We start from the raw sequence: 12,693 nt of genomic DNA on the forward strand, positions 1-12,693 counted from the left end.
TACTGGCAGAAAAAGATTTGATTATGTTCACCATGTAGAACTTTCTTCTTGCCTAGTTCATTCAGTAAATGTTCTTTATTTTAAGTTTTTTGTTTGGGTCTTGTAGAGGGAGATCCAGCATGGTTGGAGCTCTTTATTATTCTCATGGTTACTTGCATGCTAGAGCTGAAATCTCACATTCTTTAATACACTTTGTTGCACTACACTTTATAAGTGTTCTGGAGATTACTATCACTGTAACTTCTAGGTTAAGTGGAGCTGGAGTATTTGTCACGAAAAAAAGTCAATTCAGAGGCATGTTAATGTTAAATAGTTAAAAGTAAGGTTTTTCTAAGCTGTTCTGTGTTTCAGAGGACATAAAATCCAAAAGATCTGGTGGAGGGAGTTGAAGGCATGGATGGGACCTTAGGTGCTTTTACACAACTGTTTTCTTCTTTCTATTGGTATGACAGATAAATCAGCCTGTCATTCAACATGCAGTAGTGTGGTGTGTGAAGTGTAGTACTATGGGTGCTAAATTTGTATGCCAGACCCTGGAATATGATAGATAGGTGCCTTTCGAAGGGCTGCCCCCTATAACGCAAGTATTGCTAAAGTCAATTGTGTCTGGTTGTCTAAAATGATTAATAAACTCTATGGCTTTTCTCACTCTTTCTTAGGCATTTACACTAACTGTAGGGCTGTTAGATGGAAAATAGCCTTAAATTTGGATAAAAGTTACTCAGCTATGTATATACAGAGCCAGTTCCTTAGTTATTTAATAATGCATTTTGTCACATCACATTGCTCTGTCAACCAGACTTCTGTTAAAAATTAGGTCTTATTTATAAAAAGCACTCAATACTAAAATCATAAAATGAAATGCAGTGTATTGAGTGCTTTTATAGAAATGTGGAAGTATTTCACTGAAGATTATGCCTGACTTATGGTCCGTTTTCATTTTTGTTCTTAAATAGCAATGCACTGATGTTCATATGGTTAGTGACAGTGATGGAGATGACTTTGAAGATGCTACAGAGTTTGGAGTTGATGATGGAGAAATGTTTGGAGTAGCATCATCTGCCTTGAGGAAATCGCCAATGAGTAAGTTGACAGTTAATTTACAATTAATTAGTGATTGTACAGCAGTTGTGAAGGCAGAGAGGTATGATGGGTCTGCATAATAAGAAACAGGAAAGTATCTTTTGATAGGAACGTTAAAATTGTTTGAGTGTCGTGTGTGATGGATGTGTCAAATGAAAATACTGCAAACATAAATGGCAACTATGAAAGCATCACCCCATGGAGGAAGTGTAAAAACCTTATGTTTTTAGCTTATAGTTGAAGAATAATAATTATACTCAGAGAAATTATGATCTGTAACCAAATGTTCCTGTAGATAGCTAGATTTCTACTTCCCTGTTTTGAAAATTGTAAAGATTTTGACCTCAGCATTTTGTAGTCATGAGTATTTTTAGTCATTTACGTTAATCAAGTTTCTCAGTGATTATTTATCCTTTAGTTATGAGAAGGATTGAACAAGAGCAGTCAGTTACCTCCTATATGCAATTCTATATACTATTTATTTACTTTAGGCTTGTATAAGCGTTATTACCTTAGAAGTTTTTGACAGCAAATATATATAATAATATGGACAACATTTTAACAGACAGCCTAAAAAAGAAAGAAAAAGAAAATAAAATTAACTAGTAATATATTGGGTCAAGCTTTCCAAGCCAGTCCTGTCTTCTTAATGCATTAAAGTAAGTCCAGAGTGTTAACTCTGAACAAGTGATATATCACATTACACTGGACCTGAGGATTGTACTGTTTGGAAAGCCTGAATATATTCATGAGTGTCTAGAAATTTCATGTCTCTCCAAAGGTTCATAATTGATAGTCTTTCATGAAATTTATATGGTTTCTTGGTAACCATTTCAGTAAGCTGTCAACATAAAAAATCTATGAAGTAATAACACATATTAAAATGTTTCCATAAGGTTGCATTTAATTTCTATTTTTCATTTTTTAAGTGCCAGAAAATGCTGAAAATGAAGGAGATGCCTTATTACAATTTACAGCTGAATTTTCTTCAAGGTAAACTTAGCCTATTAACTGTGCAGTTCTCATTACAAACTAGGTAAAATTCAGTAAATAATGAAAATAAAAATAAACCAGATGTTCATATTTTCTGGTGGGGTCATAGCATACTTAGGCATCCTAATGTAATTTATCTTAAGCTTAACTTTGTTAGAACTGTTTCTGAAATAAAATATTTCTCAGTCCAAGGTAGAGTGACAGATTCTTCCTTTATTTAATTTGCCACTAATTAATATTGTTACTTAATTATATAAGGTTCCAGAAGGATGATAAAGGCTCTGGTTATGTATAGTAATTTTAATTTGATATACAGGAATAGAAAAGCTGAAGCTGATTTATTGCAACTGTACATATTTTTCAACATTAGAGTTCTCACAGTAATTAAGAAGTTGGATAAATCTTAAAAACTGTAGAAATGCTGCTTTTATTTAACTGTATACCTACCAAATCATTAAACTGTTGCCATGTTCCATCAAATAGGTGGAAGCTGCAAACTAACGTATTGCAAAGTAATGCAAAGTTTATATGCCTTCTGTTTTCATTCCTCTGTCATGAAATGTTCATTTATATATATGAGATGCATTAATGTGTAATACCAGACTAGCCTTCAATTAACCTTTAAGAATATAATAAAGAGAGGAAATAAGTTAAGCTTGAAAATTATATAGAACTTAAGGGGTATGTAAACAGAAAGTTTTTACGATAAGTTGTAAGGTGGCAGTTTGGTACTTTGCACTTGTGAATGTTGCTGGCAGTTGGCTTTTAAATGACAGGAGGGAAATATTTAGAAGTGTGATACTTCATCTTTCTAAAGGTTTAGCCAATGCATTTTATTTACAGAATAGGTGAAGAGGCAGAATGTTGAAATTACTTATCTTTATAGTATTTTTTAACTGGAAATTTTATCTCAAATAGATATGGTGACTGCCATCCTGTTTATTTTATTGGATCGTTAGAGGCTGCTTTTCAAGAAGCCTTCTATGGGAAAGCTAGAGACGTAAGTGTGTGTTGAAATGACTTGATTTAATATTGGGGGAATGGAAATCACTGTAAATGTTTAATCTTTATTTTAAAAAAGGCAAACTACATTTTGGAGTTACCTTGGTTTTATTGCTTGTGAAGTGTCATACTTATTTAAATGGCTAATATACTTACCTTGCTGGTGGCTGAAATTACAGTGAATATCTCATGCTTTCTAATAATTCAGGCTGTGTTTTTATTGGAGTCCTGTAGAGCTACTCTTTTTCTACCCCCCCTCCCTTTCTTCCTGAAATAATGGTGTCCTAGCACCACATAACACTGGCTGCGAGTCTTGTGGTTGACAAGTTCAATGTTGCACGTTGGTGACTCCTTTGAAGGATTGCTAATGAAATTGTAAATTTAAATTGAAAGGTCTCTGAAATATGGTGTGCTTTTTTCCTCCCTCTCTTTGTACAGCCTTTATCTGCCAAGTAAATTCCAGTCTTAAGGTTTGGTTATTTAGTTTTTCTGTACACCCAACCAGACATCTCAAGTTTCTGTTATTCCATGCACGGTTTTAAAATCAGTATTTTAATAAAATCAGAATGGGGATAGTTTATTTAAGTTTTGGTGACTTGAATTCACTAAGGAGAAACCCAAACCTCTGCATAATTAAGCATAGATAAAGCTGAAACACAAACAAGAAAACCATGCTGTTTAAATTTACCTTTTGTTTTCTTGATAGATATTTAATTTTAAAATGAATGTTTTGGCTTCCTGTAGTTACTCATATTGGAAAGTACAGCTATGTTATGTTAGGAGCTGTTCTGATAGGTGTGCAGTGTTAGGAATACACACCATGTAGTTTAAGTTAACACATACTTAACATGTTATGTGCACACAACAACCTGTGAATATTTTTATATCTTTGTGAAGGTTTCAGAACACGAATAGATACTTAACAATTCAGTGGAAAAGAATTTATAACAACTCATTAAATGTGTGTTTAAAAGAAATCATAGTAATTCAACTAGAAAAGTGTTTAACTTGGGAAGTTCACTTTATGTCATTTAATTGGAAAAGGCTGACAGTCTGTCAGTATAATACTGGGCAAAAGTCCATTAGGAGTGTTCATAAATATTCTTTTATACCTATAAATTGGATATTAATGCAGCACAGTTGCTTATTTTTTTAATACTCAAAGTATGTCTTATACTACTTGCACATCTGAAAGTCACGTCACCTTACATTTCTAATGTTTTGCAATGTTTTCAGACCAGATTTTCATTGGGATAAAGTTATATGTATAAAGAAAGTCTTACTTTTGTGGCTTTTTTCTTTATTTTCATTCTGAATATTGCCTTAATTTTTGAAAGTGTTCCCTCCCAACTACCCTGTGGAATGACATTTTTGTTATCGCATTCAAAACAGAGGTATGAGAACATATAAATACCATTTATTTTTATTGCTTTTTCCTGTTACAAACAAGGTTTTTTTCAGTACTGCCTCCTGGAATTCATAATTGAGGAAAGGGAGATAGTGTTTTATAACTTTATAAGTGTATTTTGTAAAATAATTTGATATGTATATCAGTATAGGGGAAAAAAAAAACCTTTAGGAGAAATTCCAACCTGTATATCTTGTCTTCTAATTTATACTATGGAGGGCACTTAATTTTACCAGGGCAACAGATGAGCTTCAGCCACCAGCATTCTTCACTTGAAGTGAGAAATTGAGTTCCAAGAGTAAATAAAAACAAGATTGAAGGTTTAAATCCTCTGCTAGGCTTTTTGAACTTATATACTCATTAAATGTTTATTGGAGTGGTGGGATTACGAAGGATTTGGGTAGCTTCATCAACTGGTATATACTTAATCACTAAGTAAAACACTACATTTGATAGAGTGTTTCTCACGATGCCACACTCAATCCATCTTAATGAAACCTGCTTCAAACTGATTTAATTTGAGAGCACTTGGCAGCTTGAGTGCTCAGAGACCTTAGCCTTTTCTTGACAAGTTCTCAGCGCTGTCCAGAGCAGAAGGTGCACTCTACAGTTCAGGTCTAGCGAGGCAGCCATCAGCTACATTTTTTAATCTATATTGTGGATACTTTTTCCCCTCCAAAAAAACCTCCATTATATATGAACTTGAAACCTTCTTGCAGAAATATTTTAATTCCAAAAAAATGTCAGAATATGTTATTTAAGCATAGATTATAGGTTAAAATTCATTTTAGGAAAATAGATGTTGTTCTACTAAATCTTAATGCCTTTTCATCTGTTGGAAAGGGTGGTAATTCACAGTTGTTTAAGAAATTCTTACTTGAGAAATAACCTTGTAAGAAAAGTTTAGATGTTTGTCTGTTACCTATGTTTTGTGTAGCTTTTATTACCTAGCTTTTCATTTTGAGGCTTTAGATAGTGAAGATTAACATACATGATGGGCACAATTTTTTTCTTTAGGGCAACTGTTACCGGGATTGTGCCAGTTTTTTAGGTAGGAAATATCGAATGAGGTCAAATGTAGCTCCTGCTTTGAAACCTAGCACAAAAATACAATAGCCTTTAAGCTTATTAGCCTTTAAGAACTGATGTCCTTGGACCTTGGCAGTGAAATCCCCAGTTACCTCCTTCAGCCTGATAGCTAAGGACACTGTGTGTTCATTTCCAAGGCTTATTGAATATATAAAACAAGAATTGTTTGGTTTTGGGTTTTTTTGTTTTTTTGTTTTTTTTTTTAATTTGGCCAGGAAGAGAAAGGTTTATTAAATTAACAAATTGTGCTTTTGTGAACATCTTTTTCTACTTACTTTATGAATTGGAAAGAAGTATTTCTCTGTTACATTAGTTTATAACAAACAAGTGTACTCTTGCTCAAGTAGCTACACAATCCTAGAAATTACTGGACCTGATGCCATGGAAGGACAGTTTTAAACAGGATGTTTGGGGTAGGTTTCTTTGAGACTGAAAGCAGTTTGTGGTTGCCTTGTGTTCTGAAACATGAGGGGGTTCATCTTGGGGCAGTATTGTTACTGGTACAGGATCTTAACTGCTATATTGACTCTCACTGAGCTATTTACTTCAATAATACTAAAGTATTTTATTTTATTGGAGTTTGTTTGCCTTTTCATTTTTTTATAGGTGGCTGCTACTCTTTTATTATGAGAGAATATAGACATCTGCTTTACCTTTTCAGGAGCTCTTATCTTTATATACCTCTGTGAGATCACCTGTGCTCCTCTCTCAACCTTTCTGTCCACTGATTTTTAATAAATATGTGAAACATCTCTCTTAGCACAGATTGGTATTGTCACCTCAATATATATTGCTGCATGCTGAAAATGAACCATGTTTTTCTTCTTGAATTCTGTCTTTTAGGTTCAATTTAGTGACAGCACCATCCCTCTCACATGTACTTTATTTCTTGAATACCTAGAAGAAAGTATGCTCCTTCTGTGATCTGGCATGTTCACATAAAATGTATTCTTGGTGGTAGCTGAATATTCCTTCATTCAGGGCTTTCTGTGGTATCATTTTTATCTGTGTAACTAAGAAAACTCCCCCTTGTTACTATTTCATCTGATAAAGGTCATGCTGAACTAAATACAGAAAAGAAATCAGAGTAATTATCTCTGTGAAGCTGTTAGAGCACATGGAAGAAATAGCATTAACTGCTCTCCAGTTTTCTTGTCTCAGAAGACAAATTTGAAGTGTCTCTTAGATGCTACCTTGAATAGACGAGGTGGTGTTCTGAATCCCAGTTTCAGGTTGGTTTTTTGGTTTAGTCTTTGTCATCTTTTTTTCCCCCATTTATTCCCTACATAGTGATGTCAATGAGGAGAACTTCACCATCACCTCTTACCAGGACTCCAGGCATATTTCAAATCAAGGCAAATTGCTTTCCCTACGTTTGATCATATTGTGCATCTGCATTTGTAGTGGACATGTCTTGAGACTCCAAGATGGAGAAATTACTACTTTACAGATTCTAATTAAACATAAATAATGTGAACACTAATCTACATGATCTGGCTGGAACTGTAGAGGGCAGCTAGAGAAGTACAAGTCCAGGTTCCAGGAAGACTAAAGCAACTACGTTATAGTAGATATCAGTACATAAATCCTAGTTAAGTCCTATGTAGTTACTTTCCAGACTTGCCTTATGTGTTTGTGTCAGCAGTTCTGTCCTTTCATTCTTAAATTAATTTTAAACTCATGGATAATTACTGTTTAAAATTTTTTCCTACAACATCTCAGCTTAATAGTCTCACTGGATGCTTACGTGCCCTTTACTCTGCTTCATCTTTCGTATCAGAAAGATTAGTCCTGGGTATGGGTCTCTCATCAGCATTCTCTGTACTGGATATTAAATCATGGAAGTTTATTGAAATTGTCTGCCACGCTCTGTTTCCTCCTCTTTCAAAGCCTGTGATTTGTAGAACTTGTTTGAGTTTGGTTTTAATTACTGGATATTATTTGCATTATGTAAGATACCACTACAAGTTCAATTGATTAAAACAGAGATACAACAGTATAATAGGATCAAATATTTAGAAGATGAAAGTAGGCACTAGATCAAGCTTAAAATAAAACACAGCTTTACCTGGGAGAGCAGTTAGCCGTTTGAACAGCTTACCATGGTTCATATGGATTCTCCGTCACTGATGAGGGGTTTTTTTGAGACTAGATATTCTACTGAAAGATAAAATCACTGAAAGATTAAATTAGGAATTAGTAGGGATGTCTTAGGCCATGTATAATACAACAGACCAGATCAGAAGGTTACAGGAATCATCTTGCTGTCACTTTAGGAACTTGTGGGGTATAGTTTAGTTCAGATTGCCTTGGTATTAGAGAAGGTTTGCCTTCTGCTTAGGGGAAGAAAGATTGTGTGTGATAGAGTAACTGTGTCCAAGAAGGCTGATCGTATTATCTCCAGGATCACCTTGGAGAGGTGGATCAAATTGTATACTTCAGAGGCTTAAAGATGCACATTTGCACTTTTAAATTCTCTCTCACTACATTAAAACCTGGAGGAAAAATAAAGCTCTTGATTCGTTAGTCTACCAGCTTCATGCCTCTAGCAGGCACTGTGAGTATTTTTGACTCAATTATTGCATGAACTTCTGAACCTGAGATTAAGAAATTGTTTAGGTCTACGCTTTTGCTGACCCTTATGGATGTATTGCTCTTCTTATGCTAGTTCATATTCTTCTGAGGTATGTGCATGTTGGATTCCTTGGTCAGGTGCACCAGTTTGTGGCAAGAGGCTGTTAAGATTTTGGATGGTGTGGGAGAGAGGTTTCATGGTGCAAGGCTACAGCCAGGAGGAACGTGCCTTTCGGGGCTGCCCTGCTGCAGTACAGATTCCCTCTTCAGCACACATTTACTTCTAGGGAACAACATGCCCGGGATATTCCATCAACAGACCAAAATCAGGCAGGAGAGGGCTGCAGTGCTTCACTGGAAGCACGTAGTGGTGGGCATGAGGTGGGGAGCAGAGCCACATCTAAGCAGTGTCGTGTGGTCTGAATGCAACAGAGGTTGCAGAAAAAAATGCTTGAAGTCTGGATTTTCTGAGGTATTTGGATAGCCAAGCTGCTGAAAACAGCACCTCTTTCTCATGGCCCTTTTTCCTCCAAAGTAAAATGAAACCTGGAGCTTAGAGTTATTGACATGGATGAGACTCACAGTGTGAGTATGTAAATCCAGGCCCATTCTGAAACTTGCAGTGTATAACTGCCTGATCTTCAGCATCCACATACTCCCAAAAATACATCCCTTAGTGGCTTAAGTTCCTGAAGTCCTAAGGCTTTGGATGTCCACCAGCTTTTCAATACTTAGAACCTTTTCAGTATCCCCTGCCTTCATAGGCATTAGCAAATGTTCTTCCCCGTCATATTTTTTTCTTGGTTAAGATTTTATGCTAAGTATTTAAACCCCTGAGCCATTATATTTCTGAGAAATCCAGCACAGAACAAACTAGTGCTCCATTAGTAGTATGCTGTTTAACATTTTGGTAAATCTATTTTATTAGTACTGAGTAAAAAATTGCCAATGTTAATCATGATAGAATCATAGAATTTACTTTGTTTTTTTAAAGGTTTTAAATAAGAACAGCGGGAAATTGCTTATAAATTTATACTACCATGGGTTAGTAAAACCAAATCAAAACAAAAAAAGAACCAGGAGAAAAAAAAACCCACAACACTCCAAACCATGCAACAACAGCAGCAACAAACTCCAAGCTGCAAGCCTCTGGCAATAATGCATTTTTCCAAGGAAAAATTATCCCTGGCTTCCACTAAGATTTAATTTTTTTAAAAAAATCATGTTTCAGCACTTCAGTTCCTCCTGCTCCCTCTTTTCATTTGCCTTAGCACTATGCCTATGCCTGACCTCAACATTTTGGATGAATTGTCAGACACAAGTGTACAGTCTTTTATATGTGATAGAGTTTAGTCTTTGCATGGTGAGATTTGTTGATGCAACAAAAATTACATTCACTTGTAAAGTAGCTCAGTGCAAACATCTATTGTGTATGTGCCTGTTCTGTTTACGAAAATTTGTCCCTAAATCTTTAAGCCTAGAACTGTACATATTTTGAAACATTCCGTTGTATGGAATCTCATATTTAACAGTTTCATGGGGTTGTTTCTTTGGAAGTAAAAGTGTTTCTCAAGAGCCTTTTTTTCTATCCGCTCCCAGTGAAAAGAGGAGAGCAAAGCCATCCGCTTACCACAAAGCAGTGCCACCACAAAGGAAAGATTAAGGGTTTAGAGAGAGGTCAATGTGGGTTTTTCTCTAACTAAACACTTTCCTAAAGTTTCCTTGTGGAAAAAATAATGAAGTCATCTCAGAGTTTTTAAAGAATTTTTATTTCTTTTTCACCGTCTGCATTCGCTTGTCTTCTCAGCATGGATGTTTAATCTTTCTAGGCTTTGTGAATTGGTCCAAATGAATAAGTGGTGAGCTGTCTCTCTAGGAGCTAGAGGCTTATTCTAAGGCCCTAATCACTGAGTAAACACATCTTTGCCCTCCCTCTCTTACAACTGCTATATAATAGTCGAGATTCTAGCACAGTAACCTGGATATTGCAGGGATCGACGCTTTGAAATGCAGAATGGCTGATCCTCAAAAACAGACAGTGCCTGATCTTCCCCTGCCTCTTTCTTCTTTTTAAATTAAATATCACCACAGAAATGCTGTTTTATTGCTTGATATTGTGCATCAGTGCCCTGGATTTTCAAGTTTAGTTTCAGTCAACATTGTTGGCTGCACTTATATGGATCTCTGCATGTTGGGCTTATTAATGGCCCTTCCTGGCACATGTGTACGTGGTTCTGAAGAACATTTAAATTAAATTAGACAAACATTAATGCAAATTACTAATCCCTTTCCCAAAGTCTAATGTTCAAATGTATTCTTCTTTTTACAAACAGTCATTAAGTTTTATCCAAAGCCAGTATAAGAGGTGATAGGCAGACAGTTTTTTTACAAAGGCAGCTTGTCTCAATATTGCATCCCATGTCTTGCTGTATCAATTCCCATCAATATGTAGTGTTCGGTATTACTTGAAGAAGAGAGTTGAAATTACTTTAAATAAAAGTCTGAAATTACTTTAAATAAAACAATATTTACCATATTGTCTCAGTAATACATTTAAGTAGGATTTTAAAATAAAGTAACTAATATGTATATAGGCACAAGGGAATGGAAAGTTGTGATTTCTTGAATGGTGTTTATAATTCATTAAATACCAGATACAGGCTCGCAGTCCTTACTAGCTTATAGTTTCACTATATTTTTCTTAGCCTGCTTTATATCTTTATACACAGGCTGACTTTCCAAGAGGTGGTCTGAGATTATCATGGACACACAGCACAGCTATATGCTGCTGACAGTGAAGCTCAGATATTATCTAATAGGGTTTCAGAAGAAAAAGATCACAGATTGTTTTTGTTTCAGGAGGCTCCAAACACCATCTTCAGCATCTAGTCTTCACTAATGTGGTAACTACAATGAGATCTATCAGTGCTCACAAACACAGGCTCTTGTACCCCTTTGCCTTGTGTCTTGCACATTTGCATTGCCAGGACAGGTACCTTGCTCCTTGGCTCTGCCAGACACAGAGCCAGCTGGGCTGACACGTGGCCTTTGACAAGTTGCACTTATGAAATAGGTGAGTGGCTGATGTGCTGTGAGCATCCCCACATCATACAGCTGGATGGAGAGCTGCCAAAGCATCCAGCATGTAGCACTGCAGGCTTTGGGACTGTACTAATTTTTCTTCTTTTATTTGGCTACAGATGAGGTGATAAGAATACACTGTCATTTTTTCAAGGTTGTTTATAATTGTGCTTGTTTAGGGTTGTAGATATTGTGGTATTGAGAGGTGTGTTCCTTGTACATTGAGTTGTCCCACATGTTATCTTTATAGGGTAGCAAGCCTAAGACATTCACTCAGTTTTCAAGCTAAATAAGGTCTTTGATTTTTGCATTCAGATGTTGCTACTTTCATGTTCCAAGGTTATAATGTATATCGTGTTTTGGTATCCAAAATAAATTTGTTGGCAAGCATTGAGAAGAGCTACAGATTTGGAGGGATGGTCCATTTGACTTGAAATCTTTGGGGATTTTTTTCCCTGTGTGTGCACATTGGGATGCTCGGTGCTCTCTAAACACTGTTCAGTGTATGAACACAAAAGCCTGCAGCAGGTATTTTAAAATACTAAACAGTCTGGGGAAGCTTCAACTGATCTTTTCTCATGTCTTTTCAGAGAAAGCTTCTTGCTATCTACCTTCACCATGATGAAAGTGTACTAACCAACGTCTTCTGCTCACAAATGCTTTGTGCTGAATCTATTGTCTCCTATCTGAGTCAGAACTTCATTACCTGGGCATGGGACATGACAAAAGAAGCAAACAGAGCAAGGTAAGATGCTTTGGATTGTGATTGGAGCAGCTTTCTTCTCAAGGAAGACCCTTATTTCTGTGTATCAAATCTTTTGCTGCTTGATATCTATCTGAACTAAAAACTTCATGCATGTTCTTAGCTCATCAGTGAACTATGCTGGCTGAGAGTCACTGGGAATTGGATCATCCTTGATTTCATTTCAGAGTGACGACTTACTCATGTGCAGGGAAAGATAGTTAAAGAAATTGTGTCCTTTATTTTTATTTTTTTAGTTTATTTTGCAAACATTCTACAAACCTGTCTTCACAGTTTTGCGTTACAGTACCGTGACATTGTGTGACACTAATTGTATTATAGGTGTATTATATATTGCAGGTGTAAGTGCAGTACAACTGTCTATGGTAATAACTACTGTTATTAATGAAAATTTAAAAATAACATTCATGTTATGTTATTAAAAACAGATTATACAAAAAAGTTAGCAGTATGCAACGCCCATGAACTTTTATGAACTACAAGCTTCTTATGGAACATTCTTTTGGTAATGTTCAGATATTTTGGTAGGTTTTAATATAAGCTATCCTAATATCTTAGAGAGGTCATAATTATTCTGATGATGAAAGAAATCAAAAACCTGTAGATTCCACCACCTCCTGCATCTTTTGTGTGTTACCAGCAAGTTTTCTTATCTTTATATTAACACCTCTTTCTCCTTTAGTCTTTTATCAGTTGATCA

General features: G+C 35.6%; 1 protein-coding gene across 1 annotated transcript in view; it reads left to right on the forward strand.

The window, feature by feature from the left end:
- FAF1 (Fas associated factor 1) overlaps positions 1-12,693 on the forward strand; it is a 160,489-nt gene that overhangs the window by 103,401 nt on the left and 44,395 nt on the right. The window contains exons 10-13 of the mRNA XM_084266118.1: positions 957-1,083; positions 2,013-2,076; positions 2,995-3,076; positions 11,821-11,975. Coding sequence (XP_084122244.1) covers positions 957-1,083; positions 2,013-2,076; positions 2,995-3,076; positions 11,821-11,975 — 428 coding nt within the window. The remainder of the gene's footprint in view (positions 1-956; positions 1,084-2,012; positions 2,077-2,994; positions 3,077-11,820; positions 11,976-12,693) is intronic.

Source organism: Gallinula chloropus, assembly GCF_964237585.1.
Source record: "Gallinula chloropus genome assembly, chromosome: 6".
In the NCBI taxonomy this organism is placed as follows: Eukaryota; Metazoa; Chordata; class Aves; order Gruiformes; family Rallidae; genus Gallinula; species Gallinula chloropus.